The sequence below is a fragment of the Pelodiscus sinensis genome, chromosome 3 (genome assembly GCF_052426305.1).
Source record: "Pelodiscus sinensis isolate ZL-2025 chromosome 3, ASM5242630v1, whole genome shotgun sequence".
NCBI lineage: Eukaryota > Metazoa > Chordata > Testudines > Trionychidae > Pelodiscus > Pelodiscus sinensis.
In genome coordinates this window covers 44,513,003-44,536,336 of record NC_143054.1, presented here as the reverse complement: position 1 = coordinate 44,536,336, position 23,334 = coordinate 44,513,003, and the positions used below count along the sequence as shown (strand labels likewise).

Here is a 23,334-nt window from a genome sequence, read left to right as displayed (position 1 = left end):
GATAGTACAAGTATTTCATAAATATGTCCTTATAAAGAATATTATAAATAATTGGTTAGACAAATAATTGGTTAAACTACTTATTTGAACAAAAATACAAATATGTTAGAGAAAGTAGAAGGTAGGGCCACAAAACTGATCAATAAAATCCAGAGATTTCATATATGAGTAGAGATTGACAAAACTGAATTCATTTAATCTAAATCATCTGCCATCAAAAAGTACTACGAGTAAAGTGATTTAAGAAGAGAAGAGCTTTAAAATGAATGGTGGTATTTGAGATTGTTGATTAGAGGGATACAAGTTTAAATTATGGATGGTCTTGAATTAATACTACTTATGCTCACCCCAACATTGTACCTTTCATATTTATCTCTTGTTTCAGTTAAGATGAGTTATAAATTAAAAGGCTGGTGTTTTGTCTGTTTTCCAACAAAAAGTTAAATATAAAAAATAAAGTAAAATATGGGATTGTGATGGCATAGTTCTTATCAGATTACTGTACTGACAAAAGTACTCTTGGTCTGCTAATGGTCTTATACAACTATGTAATTAGAAGTCTATTGAGCTACCTGAAATAATCAAGGATAAGCTGTCTTTACAGATGAAGCACTGCCTTCAAAAGCACATTGTTACAAATGCTTTTAGGGCTGCATTTTCTAAAGAACACTGACGTCAAGTGCCCTCAGTCAGATGAGTCATATGCTGCCAACAGTAAGATGCACATCAGCTAGCAATCAGAACTGGAAATACATTATTAGCTACCTATCAAGTTCTAACAAAACTCTCACTTCAGAAACAAATGCCTGAGCTCTTCCTTTGCTAGCAGACAGGAAAACTGACAGTAGGTAAAGTGCCCATAAGCAATCTGAGATTTTTCTTTTCTACGTGGGACTGAGTGACAATACCACCACCCCAAAATTCTAAAGGCTACAGTAATGGCCAAACATTATATGTGAGTGATGTACTCAATACGAAGTGGATGCAGGCACATATTCACCTCTTGCTTTTTCTATTATTATTATTAAATCATAATAACTAGCCTCTGTTACAGTCCTTTTCACTAAGAGATCTCAAAGCTCTTTTCAATGGAGGGCTGAATCCCTATCTGCATTTTACAGGTGTATCATTAAAATAACCTCACTAGATCATATACACCCACAGTACAGTAGATGGGATACTATAAAGTCAAGTATACAAAGGTGCAGGCAGTCATTCTGATGACATTAGAAATTAGTCTGTTCCAAGCACTTATGCCTACTGAAAATGCTGGGTGAAGAAAGGGTCCACAGAAAGATAAAATGCCTAGGAAGTGAGGTCTGGAGTTAGGGCTCCACCCTCCTTACCTGCCCAGAAGCTGGGTAGGTTTTCAGATTATTTTGACTTCTTAACATGTTATTAATTCCCAAAACCTTTCATTAAGTCTAGGTCCTTTCTAAAAACTCTCTCCCTGAGGCTCTAATTCCAACCTAGTCTTTTCTGTTGTCTGTATGCACTCTGTCTTCATCTATACCCATAGCCTGCCCCTCTCCTCTTTTTCTGCATATTTTGTTCCATTATTTTGTCTTTTCCATTATCTTATTCCTTGTTCTAATTATTCCTACTCTCTCTTGTATCAGCAATACAGACACCCTTTCCTCCTCTTTCCTAGATTTTGCCCTTCCATCTCCTTATCACACCTCTCATTCATTCCAGCCATGCACCTCTTCAGTGGTGCTTCCTTTTCCATGATCGTTCCTCATCCAACTGCCTTCTCTCCCTGCTCCCTGCACAGGGAGATAGGATCTCAATTACGATGATTGCCTCAGTCTGCTGGCCATTTTAGAAATTAGCTTCCCATCACGAGGTCTTCATATGGCTCAGTGGCCTCCTTTACCTGTTTCCTATGCTAAGAAATAAATTAATCTAGTTTTCTTTAATTCCCAGGGCCTTCCTGTAATTCTGCAAACACATTCCAGCTACCATGCTCTCTAGAATCCTCAGTGCTAATACAGATGTTGCATTCTGCCTTTAGAAAATTTTGGCAGGGTATAGCATAAAACTCTTTTAAGGTAAGTTAGTTTGGCGGGGATATCACTACTATGCTTCTTCTAGCATGGTGATCTTAACCTCTAATTTAGTGTTTGGATGCAGAAATCAAACTATAAAAAAGTATTTCTAAAATATAAATGTGAAATGTTTCTTCCTTAATAATAAACTTTTTGGAAACAAATCATGAGCTTGTTAAAAAAAATCAAGAAAGGAATGAATTATGTATGAATTGTTCTTATACAGGCATCTCCCTACAAAACTTTTGTCATTACTAACAAATGTCAAGTGCAGTTATTATTTTATTTTGAACTGAGTCACTTTCTTGTGCTTTGCTTGGTGTCTGACCATTATAGTATATACTCAAACACGGCCTATTCCAGAGAATTCTAAATAAATAGCCACTTAGCACATACCACTCCCACAAACCACAACAGGCTTCATACACTCAGCTGGAACTCAGAACCGCTCAGGATTTAGCCTGTATGGTTCATCCTCATGTCCATAATGCCTGATATTACCATGCAGCTTGCCATAGCTCACAGCTGCTCCTCCTAAAGGACAAATTGAAAACCATTTATTAATTTAGACAACTGACTCACAACCACCACTTGTCAGAATGTTGGTTGAGTGTAGATGGGGTCCCATTCACCAAGAGGTTTCAGTTTTATCCTTGACTCCAAAGCTGGGTGGGGCTGAACAAATGCGTTGCTAGACACATTATTTCAACCAAAAATATTTATTCAATGATAAATGTTGTTGAAACATTCTATCATCTAAAACCAACCTCTCAGACTCATTGCAGATGATACCAAACTGGGTGGGGTTGCAACTTCTTTGGAGGATAGGGACATAATTCAAAATTACCGTAGCAAGTTAGAGAAATGGTCAGAGGTGAACAGGATGAGGTTTAATAAAGAGAAATGAAAAGTGCTCCACTTAGGAAGGAATAATCAGTTCCATACATACAAGATGGGAAGCGACTGTCTAGGAAGGAGCATGGCGGAAAGGGATCTAGGGGTCATAGTGGACCACAAGTTGAATATGAGTCAACAGTGTGATGCTGTTGCAAAAAAAGCAAATATGATTCTAGGTTGTATCAACAGGTGTGTTGTAAGCAAAACTCGTGAAGTCATTCTGCCACTCTACTTTGCACTAGTTAGGCCTCAGCTGGAGTACAGTGTCCAGTTCTGGGCACCACATTTCAAGAAAGATGTGGAGAAATTGGAAAGGGTACAGAGAAGAGCGACAAGAATGATTAAAGGTCTAGAGAACATGACCTATGAAGCCAGGCTTCATGAACTGGGCTTGTTTAGTTTGGAAAAAAGAAGATTAAGGGGGGACATGATAGCGGTTTTCAAATATCTAAAAGAGTGTCACAAGGAGGAAGGAGAAAATTTGTTCCTCTTGGTTTCTGAGGACAGGACAAGGAGTAATGGGCTTAAAGTGCAGCAGGGGAGGTTTAGATTGGACATTAGGAAAAAATTCCTAACTGTCAGGTTGGTCAAATATTGGAATAAATTGCCAAGGGAGGTGGTGGAATCTCCCTCTCTGGAGATATTTAAGAACAGGTTAGATAGACATCTGTCAGGGATGGTGTAGACGGAGCTTGGTCCTGCCTTGAGGGCGGGGGGCTGGACTCGATGACCTCTTGAGGTCCCTTCCAGTCCTATTATTCTATGATTCTATGATTGCAACCCAACCCTATCCCAAGGAACTCTAATGCTCAAATTCTCTGTTTAGAATGTATGCACAAATGGAGTTTTAAATATACACTTGCTAATCCAGTGAAGGATTTTTGTGAATTGAAATGAGGTGGGGAAACAATCATTTATTTGCATGGGACAATTATTCAGAGTAGATGAGGCCTAGCAGATCCTTCCATGGCTGGTGACTGACTACCCACATAAGTCAAAAGTAAATAAAGTTTGGAGTTTGGTTGCCAGGAATCACCCAATAGAACCCCGTGCTTCTAGTAAAATCCAGTGTGTTTTCCCCAATAATTGTCTTTGCTTAGAGACTGCCAATTTATTAGAAATTAATAAATTGGTAAAACAGGCTCTGGAGGGACCTAGTTGCCCTTTCACAATTCTCCTGTGCTCAGGTCTCATCTTCCTCTGGAACTCTCCTGTCACAAGGTCTAGAAATCAATGCTTCTTCCTCTTATTTGGGATGCTAGAAAATGAGATTATTACAAGTACCCTGGGTTCTTCTCTGGTTCCAAAGGGTGTGCACTGCTCATAACAGTTATTAAATCCATTTATTTTACAGCAGTCTTCCTGTAAACAAGAACTGTATTTTCCAATCCCTCACAGAGGATTGCATTTTTGAATGCTTTCTAATCAATCTTGGTTTTTTCGTCAATTTGTCTCCATAATCAACACTCCCACATCATTAGACTCCACAATATTTAACCAGAGAAGAGAGTTAGCCTCGGTCTCTCATGGAGCACTGCATGCATGGGGAGTCTCCAGCTGCTCCAAAGATCAATGGAGTGCTATACAAGCCAGAGCAGGTTAAGGAAGCCCTGAGGCTGTTCTAAAAAGCACTGTTGATAGATTTGGTTAAAAAAAAATGGGCCCAGGATATGGGAGGAAAATGGCTGTTTTGCATTCAGCAACTGCTGGGCAAAGTTGATCATTGAACGCTAGGGAGGGAAGAGGTCTTATGTCATTTTGGATGAGTGTAGTGGGGTCTATTTGAAAACATGGGATGGTGGGCGGGCGAAGCCCGCCCACCTTCTAAAAGCCCCTCCCCAGCCTTATGGGAGGGACACTGGACCCATGTCCAACTAATTCCTTGGGACAAATAATGAATAAAGGATCAAGGAGTGCGGGTTAGAGGTTCAAAATAAGGGAGCCGGATGGGGACACCGAGCAGAGAACCCCGGACAGCGCCCACTGCTCCTCAAAGCTGTCGATGGAGCCAGTGGACGCCGCCCAGAGGAACTCTGCCCGGATTCGTGACACAAGGGAGGAGCGGAAATAGGCCCCACAGTCGCAGAGAACCCCCTCGTCTAGCATCCTCCTCCTGGTATTGTAGATGGTGCTCTTAGCTAGAGCCAGGAGGAGGTTGACGAGGAGGTCTCGCGACTTTGTGGGGCCACGGATAGGGTGTGCGTAAATGAATAGGTGGGGGGAAAAGTGCAGCCAGAACCTCAATAAGAGGTTCTGGAGGAGCCGGAATAGGGGCTGCAACCTGGCGCATTCGAGGTAGGCGTGCGCCAGGTTCTCCCTCACGCCGCAGAAGGGGCAGGTGTCTGGGATGGGGGTAAACCGCGCCAAGTACACGCCCGTGCTCACGGCTCCGTGAAGGAGCCGCCAACTGATGTCCCCGATGGGCCGCGGAATAAGATCGGAGTAGACGCTGGCCCACCGGGGTTCCCCACCCTCTACGGGTCTTAGATAGTCCCGCCATTTGGTATCAGGGCGGGACACGAGGGTGGGGAAATGCAGGGTGTGGAGCACGAGCGTGTACAGATGTTGCCTTGGCGCGGCTTGGAAACAGACCGGCTGCAGATTTTGCAGCCGGCTGGGGGTCCAGGGGTAGGGAGGCCGGGGGGGCCCGTGGAACAGGGGCCCAATAATAAGGGACGGAGGCTTTGCAGGAGGGGAGGGGCGGGGTGTACCCTCTCGCAAGGACCGCTGCAGGAAGTCGAGAGCGGGCCGCGGCAAAGCCGCCTTCACCTCCTGGATTAGGCGCAGAGGGGTTCGGGGGGTGGAGAGCCCCATGCGCCGAGCGAGCGCTCGGGGATCCACCCAGTCCCCCCTGTCGTAGTCCAGGAGGTCTCCGACCGTGGTGGTTTCTGCCAGGATCAGCCTCCGGCGCACCGAGGGAGACTCCGCCACCTGCACGCACAAGGCTGGATTGTGGAGCAGGGGCTCCGCGAGGAGGTCTGCCCCCTCGGAGGCCACAACGGACCTGGTCGCCGAGAACAGCTTCCAGGTCTGGAGGAGGTCCTGGTAGAATTCCGGCAGCTCTGAGAGGTCTCGCGGAAGACCCCTCGGGTGGATAAAAAGGAGCTGCCGGTCGTATCGGAGCCCTCGGAGGCGGCGGAGGAAAGCGCGCGCCAAGGTGCCCCATGCCGGACTACCTGCACTGAAGAGGAGTCTCTGCAGGGCCTGGAGGCGGAAGGTCCGGACCTGGCTGCGTATGCAGACCAGGCCCTGACCCCCCTCCTCCAGGGGGAGGGACAGGACCCCTGCAGAGACCCAGTGCAGTCCTGGCCAAAAGAACCCCAAAGCTGCCCTCTGGAGCTTGGCCAGGACCTCCGGGGCCGGGCGCAGGGTGTTGAGCCGGTGCCAGAGCATGGACAGGACCAGCTGATTGAGTACCAGCGCTCTCCCGCGAAGGGAGAGACACCGGAGCAGTCCCGTCCATCTCCGCAGCCGCTCACCCACCCTGGCCTCCAAACCTTGCCAGTTTTCCGGCGGAGAGGGATGCGTGGCGGATAAATAAACGCCCAGATAGAGCAGCGGACCCGCGCTCCACCTGATGGCCTGAAGCGCGGGTGGGAGGGAGCCAGCCCGCCACCCGTCCCCGACCACCAGGCCAGAGCTCTTGACCCAGTTGACCCGGGCGGAGGAGGCTGCCGAGTAGACGGCTTGGCAAGCCTCCACCCGCGCCAGGTCGCCCGGGTCCTGGACCACGAGGAGCACGTCATCGGCGTACGCCGACAGGACCAGCCGCAGCTCCGGCTCCCGAAGCACCAACCCCGTCAACCTCCTACGGAGGAGACAGAGGAAGGGCTCGATCGCCAGAGCGTACAGCTGGCCCGACAGCGGACACCCCTGACGTACCCCCCGCCCGAAGCTGACCGGCTCGGTCAGGGTCCAGTTGAGCCTGACCAAACACTCCGCGAGGGCGTACAGCACCCGGAGAAAACCCACAGACCGGGGCCCGAAGCCGAAGGCCTGCAGGGTGCCCAGGAGATACCCGTGGTCCATCCTGTCGAACGCCTTCTCCTGGTCCAGGGACAGGAGGGCGAACGACAAGCCGTCCCTACACCCGAGCTCTAAGAGATCCCGGACCAAATACAAGTTATCAAATATACTACGGCCCGGGACGGTGTAGGTCTGGTCGGGATGGATCACGTCCGCCAGCACGGACCGCAGTCGCAGCGAGATGGTTTTCGCTACGATCTTGTAGTCCGTGCTGAGGAGCGAGACGGGACGCCAATTCCGTAGGTCGCGGAGGTCCCCCTTCTTCGGCAGTAAGGCGAGCACCGCTCGCCTGCACGACAGAGGGAGGACCCCGCTCTCCAGGGACTCGGCCCAGACGGTGACGAGGTCTGGGCCGAGGACGTCCCAGAACACGCGGTAGAACTCCACGGTCAGCCCGTCCATGCCCGGGGTTTTGTTGTTGGGCATGAGACGGAGGGCTTCCGAGAACTCGGCCAGAGTGAGAGGCAGCTCCAGCCGGTCTCGGTCGCCCGCGCTGACCGTCGGGAGCTCGGTCCAGAGCGCCCTGCAGGCGTCGGCTTCGGTCGGATCCGGGGAGAACAAACTGGCGTAGAAGGCCCTGGCCCTTCCGCGCATCTCCACCGGATCCGTGAGGGGGGTGCCGTCCTCCGCCAAGAGGCAGGTGACGTGCTTTTTTGCCCCCCTCCTTTTCTCCAGGGCATAGAAGAAGCGGGAGCCGCGATCCATCTCCCGAAGGAGGTGGATGCGGGATCGAACGAAAGCGCCCCGGGCCCTGTGATCTTCCAGGGCTCGGAGCTCCTCCCGCTTCTCCCGGCACGCCTCGCGGAGGAGTGGATCCTCGGGGGCGGACGCCAGGCGCCTCTCAAGCTTCAAGACCTCCCGCTCCAGCTGCTCTATCGCCGCATCCCTCCGCCGGCTGGCGCCCCGGGAGTAGTCACGGCAGAAGAGCCGGGCGCGCACCTTCCCCACATCCCACCATCGCCGCGCCGAGGGAAAGGCGGGCCGCTGCCCCCGCCAGGCCTGCCAGAACTCCCGGAAGGACGCCACGAAGCCCACGTCCTCCAGCAAGCTATTGTTAAAATGCCAATAGGCCGGCCCCAGCCTCTCCGAAGTCAGAGAGGCCTTCACGGACACCAAATGGTGGTCCGTGAACGGGGCCGGCCGGATGCTGGAGGAGTGGGCTCGTGCCAGATGGAATCGCGAGAGGTAAATGCGATCCAACCGGGAGTGGCTCGACCGTGTTTTCCCCACCCGGACGTAAGTGAAGGTGGTACTGTCGTCCGGGTGGTGGTCTCGCCAGACGTCCACCAGGGAGTGATGTTCCACGATCTCCCTGAGGACGTCCGCCGCGGCCTGGCAGTTCGCGAGTCCTACACGGTCCCGGTCATCGAGGGTGGTGTTGAAGTCCCCGCCCAGGACCAGGCCCTCGCGAGGATCCAGAGTGCCGAGGAAGGTGGCCGCCTGCCGATAAAAGGTGACCTGGTCCGGGCCCGCGTTCGGGGCATAGACGTTGACCAGGTTCAACGTCCGCCCCTCCACGCGGGCCCGGACGTGCAGCAGGCGGCCCGGGACAACCTCGGCGGTCCCCAGCACCTCGGGCCGTAGGGCAGGGGAGAACAGGGTGGCCACCCCGGCAGAGTGGGCGCCGAGGTGGCTAAAATACACCCCGTCCCCCCACTCCAGCCGCCAGCCAGCCTCGACGGCTGGAGTCGTGTGGGTCTCCTGCAGGAAAACCACCGAGTACCCCCCCTCCCGAAGGAAGGAGAGCACCCGGCTCCTGCGGAGACCCGCCCTACAGCCCCGGGCATTCAATGTTGCGAGGATGGTACAGTTCATAGTGAGGGCTGGGGTAGATCCTCGCGGACAGGCGAGTCGGCGGCCTCACGCAGGCCCCGCAGCAGACCGCTCCCCGACCCGAAGGTCAGGAGAGCGTCCCGAAACCTGCGGGTCTGACGGTAGGCCGCGTCGTCCTGCCTACTGGTCCCTCTCCCCTCCTGCAACAAGGCTCTAGTGGCCTGGAGGATGGAGTGGAAGTCCCCCCAGCGCTGGAGGGCGAGCTGCACCTTTCCTTTCGCCCCGCGGTTATCCGCGAGGAATTGGCGCAGCTCGCCCCTCAGCACCGAGGGGGAACCAGGATTCTCCTCCGTCCGGGCCCCCGGATGAAGCTCACGGGCCACGGAGACGGGCAAACAGGGATCCGATCCCCGACGCGGCGCCGTTGCTGCTGGCGCCGCGCTGCCCGCCCCCGACCCCGGCAGGGAAGGAGGCGGCGGAGGGAACAAGGCAGCCCCCAACGGGTTGGGGACCGGGGATACAAAAACGACCCCCGAAGGGCCGCCCGCAGCTAGCGGGAATGAGACGGCCCTCGCGGGGGTGGCACTGGCGGACGTTTGGGGGGGCGGTAGGGACGGATCGGGCAACATAACGGGGACCAGGATGGGAAAAGAAGGGGGGGACGGCGAGGGAGGGGTTACCTCCATGGCAGAGCCGGGGGGAGGGGTAGGTTCAGGGCCGGACAGTGGGTCGGGGGCAGGGAATGGGGCAGAGGTAGGGGTAGGGAAGGGATCGGGAACAGGGGAGGACTCGGGGCTGGAGATGGGTTCATAAAGGGCGGAAGCGGGAGTAGGGGGAGGATCGGGACGTGGGAGGGAATTGGGATCCTGGACGGGGTCTGGGAAAGGGTCCCCTGTGGCAATCCCACCGGGCTGCGGCGCCTCCCGAATGGGAAGTTGGGGGTCGGGAACAGGAAGGGGGCCCGCGCCGACGCCGGGCTCAGGTGGAGAGGCAAGTGTTAATGCCTCGGCGTCGGCCTGGATGGCATTTTCTGCTGGGCCCCCAACGGGAAAGGGGGATGGCTGCCCCGCCTCGGTAGCTGGAGAGGGGGCACCCCCAACCCCGGGACCCGGCCGCTCGGCGCCAGCCGTCGCCCCGGAGGGCTCGGCGGCATCCGTTCCGGCGCTCGAGTCGGCCGGGCCAGTGGGCAGTATCAGGGGCGCCCCAAGTGTGAGGACGGGGTCAGCCACCTGGGACACGGGATCGGGGAGAGGAGGGGGCGGCGCCACAGAGTCGCCGCCCAGACCGAGGCCCGCTGGCGGGGGGTCGTCCTCCCCCTGGGTGAGCGGGGTCAGACCCAGGGCCTCGATCTCCTCGAAGATGGAGCTAAGCTCCATCCCCTCGGCCCCGGAGCCTTCCCCTCCGGCCGCCGAGGCAACAATTACCTCAGCGGGAACGGAGGGGGGCTCAGTTGAACTCAGGGCCGGGGGGGCTCCATCAGAGGCCTCCTCATGGATAGGCTCCTCAGGGGGGACTTCATCGTCCCCCCTCGCTGCCACGGCTTCCTCGGCCGGCGCCTCCCGCTGATGCCCGTCGGGGGCGCTCTGGGCAGCGCCGGCCCCCCTCGGGATCTTTCGGAGGGGGGCCTTCCCGCCCTCCTCATCGGAGGGGGGAGATTGAGCCCGCAACCGGCGGGCTTTGCGCTTGCCCCCGACGAGCGTCCAGCCCTCCGAGGTGGAAGTGGAGGGCCGGTCAGCGAGGGCAAGGCCGGGGGGCACTTTTGGGGTTCGGGGATGGCGTTGTGGCAAGGGTGGGAAGGAAGGGGATACCTCCACCCGGGGAGGGCCCTCTCCCTCGCCCTGCGGCAACCGCGCCACCCTCTCCTCCTCGGGCCCCGCGGTGACTGACCGAACAGAGGTGGGGCCCGCCTGCCCGCTCGGGCACGCCAGGGGGGACGCCTCTGGCTCCCGGGCAGGGCCGTCGGTTGGAGGAGGGGCGGCCGCGGATCCCGGACTACCAGGGGGGCCGGCGGTGGTGGGGCCGGCGCCCTTACGGGCCCCGGGGGGCCCGGACGCCTCCTCCGACCGGGCCAAGGGACAGTCCCTCCGGACGTGCCCCATCGCCCGGCAGAGGAAGCACCGGGTCTCCCCCGAGGAGTAGTGAATCCGATAATGGGCCCCCTGGTAGGGCACCAAGAAGGACCCCTCGAGCGCCTCCCCGCCACGCGCCGCCGGCGGCAGCTGCAGTTGTACCTGCCGGCGGAAAGATAGAACGTGGCGGAGGGCGGGGTCCTTACAGCCCAGCGGGAGAGGGCTGATGGTCGAGATGGGCTTCCCCAGGGTGGAGAGGGAAGGTAACAGGGCGGCATTAGGGAGGAAGGGCGGGACGGAGGTGAGCACCACCCGTACGCCCAGGTCCTCCAAAGGTTCGAGGGGCACGTGCACGCCTCCCACCGCCAGGCCCCTCTCCACCGCCTCCTGGGCGGCGGCCTCCGAGGCAAGGAAGAAGACCGCCTTGCCGTACATCTTGGAGGCCGCCACCACGGCCGAGGCCCCCACCACCCTCGCCATCGCCCGCACGTAGGTTTCCATGTGGGGCGAGGCGGCAACCAGGAGGCAGCGGACGCCGTGCCTCCTGGTCATGGTGGGAAAGGGGCCGCGGCCGCCAGGGATGGAGCTGGAGGCGGCAGTCGGGGCTGATGACAGGGCAGGTGAGGGGGTAGCAGCGGCCACCTGGGCGTACGCTCTGGGGGCCTTAGTTGCGTCACCCCCAGAGCTGGTGGAGGGGATAGCAGGGGAAGGAGGGGCTGCGGAGGGTGGGGCGGCTTTGGCCATGATGGATTTGGCCTTCGGGGCCGGGCTTTTGCCCTTTTTCTTCCCCCCGCCCTTTTTTCCGGCCGAGGTGATGGTTGCTCCCGTGTCTGAGGGAGCGGTGGCCGTGGCGGCGGCGGAGCTCGGGCCTGGGGTCGAGAGGTCAGCCGCAGCAGTTGTCGGGCCTGGTGGTAGTGAGGGGGCCGCGGTAGGGACTGCCTCCATCATGGAAAGGGGGGTAGGAAGGAGGCACAGATAGCAGGAAGGGGAGGAGGGGTTTACCGCTCCTCCCTACCAGACAGCAGGCGAGGGAGGAGGGTGTCTGAAATGGGGGGGGTGGGGGAGAGGGAGGGTGTTGGTTTTGGGGAGGGCAACTGAAGATATGGGGGGGGGAGTTAGCAGCCTCACCTCCCTGCTGAGGCTGTAGCAGAGGAGGAGGGCGCTAATACGGGGGCGGGGGCACGCAAGGGAAGGGAAGGGTGGGGGGGGGCGTATAATTGGGAGGGAAGGGAAAAAAGGGGGGGGGCAACTACTCCCTCCCGCCGACTGGTTGCTGGGAGGGAGAGAACCAAAAGGGGCGGATAGAGCAGGGGAACCGAGGGGCCAGCAACCACTCCTCCCCGCAAGGCTGGGGCGGAGGAAGAGGGTGCCGGCAGGGCAGGCAGGGGGCAAGGTAACGGGTACAGGGCGGGGGCCGGCTCCTCCGGCTGCACTGGGATACGGGGGGGGGGGGGGTTGTGGGGCCGTTGGGGAGGTGCGGTGAACAAGGGGGCTAACTAAAAGGGGGGGCACAAGCGCTCAGGGCAGGGAGGGGGCGAGGCAAATCAGGTGGTGCTCAAGGGCTGGGGGGGGTGGGGAGGGATAAAATGGAGGCAAACAACAGCTGGGTGGGGCGGGGCACACACTCTTGGGCTGGCTGGGGCAGGGGTGTGGCAGATGACTTTGGGAGCAGGTGTGGTGGGTAAGTGGATTTGGGAAGGGAGGGAAGGAACCAAACTAAGCTAACAGGGAGGGGCAGGCAGTGGGGGAAAAAAAAAAACAAGCTGCTGGGGTAGGGTGGGTGACCGGGGGTAAGGGTGGCCCCCCAGCCAGATGTAGCTGAGGGAGGGGGGCCAAGTCCAGAAGAGGGGGAGGGAGCACACCCACGAGCTCTGTGTGGGGCTCAACCTCGCCCACCGCTGCAGCAGAGTCCCAGGTGGCAGGCGGGGCAGCAAACCCCACCAGGGGGAGAAGAGACAGTCCAGGTGGCGAAGGGTGGTGGAGGGGGCCTTGGGGGTGGTGGCAGCGGGTGGGGTGGGGGGGCAGCTGGACTGGGGGGAGGGCTCCGAGCCTCTCCCCCAGCCCCCCTTTCAACAGTTCAGTTCACCACCACCCCGGAGCAGATTGAAAAGCTCAGTTTGTGAACAAACCCCCTCCACAGTTCTTAATGGTGATGATTTCCTCTTCTCCCCCTCAGCGGGGTGCAGCAGCAGCAGCAGGCAGGCGGCAGTGGAAGGCCTCCGGGTGGTAGGTGCTGGTGGGGTGGTCCTCCTCCTCTGGAACAGTGGTGGAGGGGAGAGGGAGGGCAGCTGGCAGGCCCCCCCTCTCCCCCCAGGCAGCAACAGCAGCAGGTGGTGGTAGCGGTGGTGGTGGTGGTGGTGGTGGGGTGCAGTGACGTCCAGGGAGCAGGCCTCAGCGGGCGGGCGGGTAGGCAGCTGGGTGGGGAGGACTCCGGCTGGTGCAGAAGCAGGAACCAGGAACCAGCGGGGTGGGGGGAGAGGGAAGAGGGCAGCCCCTGCACCCTGCTGCCTCTCCTCCTTCTCACAAGTGTAGTGGGGTGGAATGGCCACCCACTGAGCCGGAGGCGGAGGAACCCCTCTGGCGGCCATTTTGGGCCCGGCCTAGCCCCGCCCCCTCACCTGACCGGAAGTCAGGGGGTGGGACTAGGACTATAAGAAGGTTGCCTGGGAGCTCAGTCAGGGCCCAGCCTCCGAGGGAGCCGGAGGCCTGGCTGGAGCTCCTGCCTGGGGAGGCTAAGACCCGGGCTAGGCCGCCCTCAGCCACCGTCCCAGAGGCCGGCCAGGGCCTCCCTGCCCGGGCTACTAAGGCCTGGGCGGGCCCGCCAGCTGAACCACTCGCGGACCCAGAGGACGGGACCGAGCCGCTGGACCAGCTGGACCCCCGGTGGGTACGAGAACGCCGGGCCGGACCGGCCCCGCGGAACACCCCAGAGCTCCGACCTCTTGACCCCTGGATTGGGCCGCCGGCCCCTGCGGAGACGACGCGGGCTTCAACTCCCCGACCTCTGGACCCCTGGATTGGACCACCGGCCCCTGCGGAGACGATGCGGGCTTCAACTCCCCGACCGGCTGCTGGGGCTACAGGTACTGGGGAAGAGGGAAGGGGGAGACAAGAGGCGGTCCAGGGGGTAGCGTGGGCTGAGAACCGCCCTAGGCCAGCACGTTGCGGGCTGGAGCCCCTGCTGAGCCTGTAGCAGCTGAACGGCTGCATCCAGGGCCCCTGGGCCGGGGCGCAGTGGAGTGGGTGGGCCTGCGCCCCTGCCACCCACCAACCGGGTGGCAGTCTCTCCCCCCCCCCTTGCCACAGCTGCAGCTGCCCTGCGTGCCCCGCCCTTGAACTAGGAACTCCTACAGACCTGTGGGTTTGTTTGCGGCCCGCCTTGCGTTGGGGGCCTGGCCGCCAGCTGCTGCCCTGCCCTGCTCGAGGGCCTGGGCGTCCGTATGAGGGGTTTGGCACTCGGCCACGATCCGGATCAGACCTTTAAAGGGCCAGGACTCGGACTACTTTAAGGCCCAGTAGGGCCATAGGACGGGCTAGCCGTCCACTGTACCAGGGCGGAGGATCCGCCTCCTAAAGGCCTGCCGGCCTACAACGAACCATCCCCCGGAAGGGGACAGCTTAGAGGCTATGGTTGTCACTGCCGGAGGGCAGTGACCAAAAGGGCGACGAGAGCCACACGCTACAATGACCCACTGTAAAAGGATGTTGCCCCAAGCACACACCATGTTTGAGAGGCACTGAAGCCATCAGGCTGAGCTCCCTATAATGATATTTGAGTTTTGCATATGCCAAAAGGATGTGTTTTGGTAAGTACAGTACAATCTTAGCGCTTTGCTTAGTTGAATTTTAAATTGTTTTAAAGTATTTTTCCTGCCATTACTTTTTTGGTCATGGATTCTTTTTAATGGGGATAAGATATATACAGGCAGTCCCCGGGTTATGTACAAGATAGGGACTGTAGGTTTGTTCTTAAGTTGAATCTGTATGTAAGTCGGAACTGGCGTCCAGATTCAGCCGCTGCTGAAACTGACCGCCAGTTCTGACTTACATACAGAATCAACTTAAGAACCCCAGGCGTCCCCAAGTCAGCTGCTGCTGAAACTGATCAGCAGCTGATTCCAGGAAGCCCGGGGCAGAGCAACTCTGCCTCGGGCTTCCTGTAGTCAGCGCTGGTCAGTTTCAGCAGAAGCTGACTTTTGGACACCTGGGGCAGAGCAGCTGAGGTTCTGCTGGGTTGCTCCAGTAGCGCCGCTCCTCGGTGCTACTGGACCAACCCAGCAGCACCCCATCTGCTCTGCCCCAGGCGTCCTGATTCAGCCGCTGCTGAAACTGACCAGCAGCGGCTGAATCAGGACCTGGGGCAGAGCAGCTGGGGTGCTGCCGGGTTGGTCCAGAAGTGCCCAGAGCGGCGCTGCAGGACCAATCGTCAGCGCCCCAGATGCTCTGCCCCAGGGTCCAAAACAAAAGCCTGGTCTGCTGGGGGGGCACACTAGCTGCGCTCTTCCCCCCCCCCCCCCCCCAGCAGACCAGGGACATGGGGAGCAGAGCCGCAGCGGCAGCGGGGTGCCGCGCCTCTGAGGCTTTGCTCTGGCAAAGTCTCAGAGGTGCGGGACCCCGCCACGGCTGCGGCTTCAGTCCCGTAAGTCGGATCCACGTAAGTCGGGGACTGCCTGTAATTAAAGCTATTCATTTTTTTTCTTATCCATATCTTAAATTTATAAATGCGATAAAACATTCCATGAAATGAATGAGGGCCTAATGGAGTTCTTCCCAGGAACACTTCAAGTCTGAAGGTAAATGCCTGGGGCAAAAAATGCCCCTCTGGCTAGTTATTCACAGATCCCTGTAAAGATCCTGGAGTAAGGACATTTATTTTGCATCCTGCTGTTCTGATGGAGCAGCAGGACATATCCCAGACATGTTTACAAATGCAGAAGACACTTTCAACTAACACTGTGCTGAAGGAATATGCACTATCTGAAGCCGCTTAGGGTCCATACAAAATTCAGAGAGAACTGTAAGTACCTTCCTTAGTATACAGGAAGCAACTCTGGCATATAAGAGAAACCTTTGTGTCATGCCACTTATGGTATTTATATTCTGCTTACCTATATTTCTTGCAGCAATTTCAATTGTCTTGGACTTTCTCTACTGTCTTTCCTGAATTATGCATAGTGTTCTTAAAAGTAACAACTATATTTCACCCTAAAAATGGCTACAATTCACTGTTGGGAGGCAATCTGGTATAGATGTAAATGCTGCTTCCTCCGATGTCACTCCCCAAAGGCAATGAAGTCAAGCTGGGCAAATTAATAGCCCCTAAGAATCTTTTGCAGCATGCTCTGGCTATACCCTGGAACAGTCAGGTGTTCCACAGTACATATTGCACTGGTCAGGATTTTGTTGGTGAGCGATTGCTGAAAAACATTCTGATGGCTTTACCACAAAGGCAGCTATAATGCCATAATTCTCAAAGTTTAATTGCTATTCTGCTCTGTCACAGTTTAAGTTACTTCACAGAAATTAGTTCTAAGCAATTTAAACCTTGGAAAGTCAGTGAGTTGCATGATATATATTTCTTCTTATGAATGAATTTCAGAAAAATAACTTCAAGCTGTTAAAATCAAAATGCAGTACATCTCAGAACTGCTATGCATACACAGAAGGGTAGTTAAGTTATACTGTTCCACAAATTGTGCCATGCCACCATGCAACTATCTAGGCTTCTCTCACTTTTTAAAACATGTCTGAAATACATTTAGACTTCTCTTCAGCCCACATCTAGAATTCCTCTTAATATCACTAACCTGTAGGGGCCTGCATTCAGTGAAGATGGTTATAAACACTGACTGCTTGTCTATTGTATGGTGAATCTGGATCTATCATATTGTGCCCTTGCCCACATATATGCAGTACTGGTTTTGTGGTTAAGGCACTAGAGTAGTAGTGCAAAGGCATGGTAGAGGTTGGCATGGTGACTAGCTTCTAGTATCCTGAGAGCCCAGTCACTTATGATGAGATTTTCAGGGGAGTACAGCAACAAGTGCTGTAAGGGGAGTTCTGGGCCAGGCACTTTTAAATGTCTAGTTGTAGGTGCCTGAATGGGATTTGAGCTATATTGACAGCGTGAGCCTGAATCTGTGGCTCAGTTTCTTATCTTATCTGTAAACTGGGGATAATAAGATTTCCCTATTTCACAAGGCCACGGTGAGGACAAAATGAAGTTGTTCTACATAAAATTTGTGTTTTAGTCTTAAAATACAACCCGGGGCCTGGCTTTTATCTCACTTTTCACCAGTTTAGCTGTTCTTGATTTAATCAGCTATAAGGAAGGAGAATAGAGCCACAGACTTTTGCATCTGTTTAAACAAAAGTTTTCAATCAAAGCAGAAATACTGTATACTGTCACTAGGAGGCATTATGCCACCAAGTACACAAGTCACTTAGGGCTCTGTCAAACCCTGCCTTATGAATCCATCTCACTTTGCATTTATATTCATGTTCAGTGTAGAAGGAGCAACATACTGCTTATTACTTTCATGTGGAACCAGGGACTACAGCTTCCACCCTAAGGAAGGACACAGTAATGTCTTCAGATTTTATGCCTGTAATTTGTAAAACTATCATTCAGACACAAGATACATACCGGTTGACTCTTTGTCACTATTGGTGCCGATAAGTAAAGATTAGCCTGCAAAAGAGTAAATATATATAGTGTAACATAAATTAGCATAATCCATTCCTACTGTCACACAGTCTGGGATAAAGAGAAATACTTATTTGCTACAGAGAGGAAACCAGGCAAAAGAATAGTTCCATAGATTGTGAGTGGTTTCTGGATGATGGAAGGAGTACATTTACATTTTATCATGTCACTGGTAAGCACTTTTGTGTTCCTAATGGAAGAAAGGCATCTGAGAAACAATATATTCCCCTAAAAACAATGAATAGTCCCTGCAGCACCTATAAGAAGACTTTATATCTGATGTAAAGGTTTGCTTCTGCACAGTGGACAATTAAAACAACAATCATTAAAATGTATTTCTAATTATAGCCCCTCATGAAATTAACTCTTCACTAACATCTCATAGGGCTCCATGCTGGAAGGACATTAAAATTCCATGCATCTTTCAAGTGACTATCCTCTCTTTCAAGTGAATTCCATTGAACTTCAGTAGGTTCCTGTGTAAAATTCACTACCCTTCTTCCAGGACACATTTAACTACAAAGCTTCAGATTGCTAAATGTAGAGCTTTCTTTGGTTAATTAAAAACTGTTCTAATAGCTAGGTTTTGATGTTACCGCTATAGCATATTAAGGGCCAGACTTTGGCATACACTTACAGCCTGCACTGGATGGCACTACAGCAGCAGCTTGAAGGAGGGACACTGACTTACTGAACCACAATTCCTCCTAATGGTTTCCAGGAACACAGCCGCCCATCACCCTGGGAAGGGAAAGAACATATGCACCCCTTGCTTCTTCCAAACTCTACAGACTGGGGTTGTCTGGGGCTGAGGCCAGAGACCCACCTCCACTAACCCCAATGACATAAATAGTGCCACCACTGGTCATCCATCAGTCACATTGTTGCACATGGCACAACAAAGGAAAGCTCCCAATTCCCTCCTGCCACCTTCCTACACCAGCATCCCCCCATGGGACTAACCATAGCACTTTCAGGCCTGAGGTTTCACAGCCTTGTACTTGGTGCAGTCACTTATTGCTGTGGAAGTTGAGTTCGAAATTGGTATCCAGTGCTGCACCAGAAGGAATATTGGTAGTTGAGAATTCAGCCCTTTCATTTTTTAACACCCTTGAGAAAATATTGACCCCAACGATTTGTATAGACTATTAACAATTACTCTAATTGATCGATGTATACAAACACTAACATAATGTAAAGAAAACATGTAAAGTGGCTTAACAGGATGACAGCTTCTGCTGTGTCTGGCTGACTCACAAACAAATTAGTATGCAAAGATCATCTATTTTTCTTCTCTCACCAATGGCACAGACAGCTTCTCAAGAAGCTTCCACTTATAGAAATTATGAAAATAAATAATGATAATTGGATTGCTGAAATGCTACACTAATTCTTCTATGTAAACTGAATTTCAGTTGACCAAATGAATACCTGGTAGCTATTTCAGATAAAATCCCTTGTCAAAAAATTAAATTAATTTAAAAATCATTGCTCCATGCAAGACCACTAGTCATGAGAAAGTGAGCATGCTGAATGAACTCAGAGTTTGATATGGATACTATAGATGTCCTTACCATGGATGGCAAATTCAGCCCCAACAGGTCCATCATTCATTAAGAAGAGACACAGCTAGTAGAAAACAGAAACCTTGTACCTAATTGTATCTAATTGTATGTTATTTTGTAGTCCCTTTATGTTGCACAAAAGAGTCAAAGCAAGCCACTAGAGCAGTGTTTCTCAAACTGTGCTCCGCGAAGCCCCAGGGCTCTGCGAGGCATCTCCAGGGGCTCCGTGAGGTTGACAAACTAGAAACATCGATAGGTACAACACAGACAATCAGTGGACCGCTGGGGTTCCACATAAATTTTTACACGTGTAAAGGGCTCCGGAGCCCAAAAAGTTTGAGAATCGCTGTACTAAAGGATAACCTCGACATATGGTAATACCTCAGGTGGCATGAAACCATATTAATGGTTTGGAACTGCCTTCTTCAGCAGACACTGTTATAAGTGGTGGTGGTGTACAAGGTATAGTGTGACCTGACTATTCTTAGCTGCCACTGTGGTTTTTTGGAGTCCTGGGCCTCAGAGTGTAAGTTAAAGCAGACTTGAGGTTAATTATAGGGAGGTCCAGACCAGACAAAAAGGAATTCAGGAACTCCTCAGGATACACAATATTTAGGGGCTAAGTAGAAACATACAGGAAACTGAGCCCCTAGACAGACAGGATTTTGTTGGCATTTCCCCAGGGCCTCAGTCCCGGATAGATTCCCTTGAGGACAAAGCTCTTCAATCTTCTGGGACAGCTCTGCTGATGGAAGCAGACTTGGCCTTCTGCATTCTTGAGGAGCAGCCATGTGAGCACTTCCATGTGCATTATTCTAGACTCCTGTTTCCACCAGCCTAGGGCATTTACCTTCTCTCCGGCCCTGACAAATAAACCCCAACAATGTCCACGTTTAGGAACAAAATATAAAAAGCTACACACAGGCAAGAAGATTGTTCATAAGTCAGGGTATCTAAAGAGACAGTAGCTAAACAATATACATCTGAGTTGACGTGAGACTTTAAAATGTCAGTACATTTGTAAAGATCAAAGAAAATGAACCAGACTAACTCTGCCTTGTCGCAAGTGAGTTCCAAAAATAATATCTGAGCCAGAAATGCTAGTTACTATATGCCTTGTAAGGATAATTCTACTGAAAGCAATGTGTCAGGCACAGCAATATACATTCAATATACATTATCATCCTCAAGATACAAAGTGTCAGCTTGTTCCTGCATTTCACTAAAAATGAAAGTCTCCTATTTAGCACAAAGTACAGTAGCACACTCTGTCCTATAACATTCTCATTCCGTAGTATGGAATAAAAATACATAACTGCATGTAAGAAAATCTCTTTTGTGGCTACTTGCTTATGGGGGAAAAATTACATTGATAAAGCAGTGTGCTGGGAACAAACTGGAAAATCTTTGCCTACACTACACCTATTCTGTGGTGAGTAGAAAGGTAGATTGGTGAATCATGAGCATAAGTAAAAAATGGTATCTTCCTTAACTGCTTATCCTAAGGAGAATAAACATGTTAATTGAGTTTAATATGGTTTAATAGTTAATAAAACAAATGACTTAAGAGAACTACTTGTGTGTCTGTCTGTCTCTCTTTAAGCTTAAGCTTAAAAAACAACAAATAGTCTCGCAGCACCTTACAGACTAACAAAACATGTAGAGGTTTGGGTGGTGCCCATGAAAGCTCATGTTACCATCTACATGTTTTGTTAGTCTATAAGGTCCTGCAAGACTATTCATTGTTTTTTTAAGTTTTTCCAGTTACAGACTAACTCAGCTACCCTTCTGAATCTCTTTGAGGTGTCAGAGGCAGGATAGCAAAGAGTTAGCTTTTCTAGTCACAGGACAGCATTTGGCAGTGTAAGTACAATAACAAGCATGCTGCATGTAACCTATCTTCACCCCCAAATCCACAAAATAAAACAAAACAGAAACCCTTCCCTTAATATCTCCTGCCTCTTCTAATAACGGTTCTATTTTCTTCCTAAAATGCTTCTTAGCCCAGTTCTGTGGGGACTAGTTCTAGAGGTGATAGGACAGTTTGTACCCAATTAGAGCTAAATTGTGGGGGAGGGGAGGAGGTTTCAATACAAGAAGAAAGGAATGTAGAGCCAAGCAAGTGCTCCTGGTGAGACATTTTGCTTTGGATTGGCACAGCACCCTTGTGAGTTCTGGAAGGATGCGAGCCAGAGTGGTTTTTGCTTCATCTTTTGAAGACCATCACACGTGTTAACTCTGAATATAATCATGGATCACACTTTGGTGCTGCATGCCCCTCTCTGGGGTGGCCGCCCCTTTCCAGGTATTCACTTCACGCTGATTTTGGTGGTGATCATTTTTGCCCAGGACTGTTAGAGGAAGGAGAGACATTGGCATCTCTTCACCTTAACCTGTGCAACTCTACAAGGCTTCTCATAGATGGCAACCAAGGGTGATACAGACCATTGTTTACAAAGGAATTAGACTGAAATCACCAACAAAGACCTCCCTGAAAAGCCACTTGTTGGTAAGGTCTGGGGAGGAATTGAGCTAGTGGTGAGAGGTGTCAGGTCTTGTTTCCAAAGCCTGGAACTATTCAGTTCCCTGACAACTGTAGAGACATTTTCATGTCCTAGTTGAATTTACCTAGCCATTCCTGCAAGAGGGATGCTTTCTCCTACAAATAAGACAATTCTGTAGCTAAAACACAGAGTAATTATGAAGGGACTTACATATTTGGTTTCTCGTCCAGCTGCTCTCTGCAGTGTTGCAGACATCTGCACACAAGATAGATTGATGTAACATACAGCCAACAGTGACCTGACAATTCCACAAACTTTAGTCTTTGTAGCAAGCAATTAACTGTTAAAATTCTAAAAAAACCACCAGTCTGCAACCCTTATGAAAATTTCATCAGAGAGGTGAAATGTAATTCATTAATGTTTAGCTCTCTATGTTGAGTAATTGTTTGACATATTGTTATTATTAGTAGTAGTCGTTAAGATATGACTCCATCTGACTTCATAGTATTATAGCTGTCCTTGGCATTTGGAATACATAAACTCTCAGAATGAATCTGTTAGTAGACAAAACAGGATATATTCAACCCCTAAACAAGATTTCATTTCTATTTTCCTGGGAAATATACTGGAACTATTTTTTGCTCTGTGCTATTTTTCAGCAAGAATTCTCATCTTTCACCTGTCTTCTGTTGTCTCTCTAGTCCATGACATTTCCAAGGCATTTTAACTAAGATATCTGTTGTATAGCTCCTTCTACCACTCCTTCTACCACCCTTATAATTCCTCTTTACTCTGGCTTCTTTCTTTGGTCCAGTTCTCCACTGCCTTGCACCTGGTATAATTATATACATCTATACAAAGTGGGTATAAATTGCTATCACAGCAGAAATCTCACTCATGCCTGTAGTAACATTTTACAGACGCTTTACTTTGTGTAAATAACTACACAAGGTATAAGCACTGGAGAATGAGCTACAGACTGTGTAAGTATCCCTTGTAGGAAAAAAATTAGAAAAAAAACCTCTTCCCTTAATTCCACCTGCTTCTCTAACTATTATATAATCTCCCTCCTCTACTTTCTCTCATGAGGCCGACGACTTACTTCCCTATTACCCTGCTACTCATGAAATCACTTATACCAGTGAAAAGTCAGTACAGAGCAGATATAGTCTACTCCCATTGCAGTATAATAATATTTTCCCCCACTTCACACTAGTGTAAATGACCAGACAACATGCAGAGCAACAGTGAGCACTGTCCATTCACAGTGAACCTACTGACAACAGAGGATTTTGGATCACTTCCACTACCTAAGTGTTGCCTTCTCCATCCTTGATTCTGGTTTTGCTCTTTCCATTCCACCAAATTTGCCTTGACCAAGGCTGCTAATTGTATCCAGTGTTATATTTATGTCAGTCCCAGGATATAAGACAGAGAAGGTAGATGAGGTAATATCTTTTATTGGACCAACCTCTGTTGAGGATAGGGGAGAAAGACAAGCTTTGAAGCTCCACATAGCTCTTTTTCAGATCTGGGCAAGACACTGAGGCTGTGTCTACACTGGCAAGTTATTCTGGAAAATCAGCCACTTTTCTGGAAAAACTTGCCAGCTGTCTACACTGGCCGTTTGAATTTCCAGAAAAGCACTGACGATCTAATGTAAAATCATCAGTGCTTTTCCGGAAAAACTATGCTGCTCCCGTTCAGGCAAAAGTCTTTTTCTGGAAAACTGTTCCGGAAAAGGGC

General features: G+C 51.9%; 1 protein-coding gene across 18 annotated transcripts in view; it reads right to left on the bottom strand.

The window, feature by feature from the left end:
• MLIP (muscular LMNA interacting protein) overlaps positions 1–23,334 on the bottom strand; it is a 158,591-nt gene that overhangs the window by 48,174 nt on the left and 87,083 nt on the right. For 15 of the 18 annotated variants that reach the window (XR_012902553.2, XR_012902554.2, XM_075923619.2 and 12 more), the window contains 2 exons: positions 21,799–21,843; positions 17,460–17,504 (listed from right to left, as the gene is read on the bottom strand). Coding sequence is in view for 16 of the 18 variants with exons in the window: in XM_075923619.2 (XP_075779734.2) it covers positions 17,460–17,504; positions 21,799–21,843 (90 nt within the window). In the remaining 2 variants the exon portion in view is untranslated. The remainder of the gene's footprint in view (positions 1–17,459; positions 17,505–21,798; positions 21,844–23,334) is intronic. The other 3 variants (XM_075923617.2, XM_075923614.2, XM_075923621.2) reach the window with 1 other exon arrangement.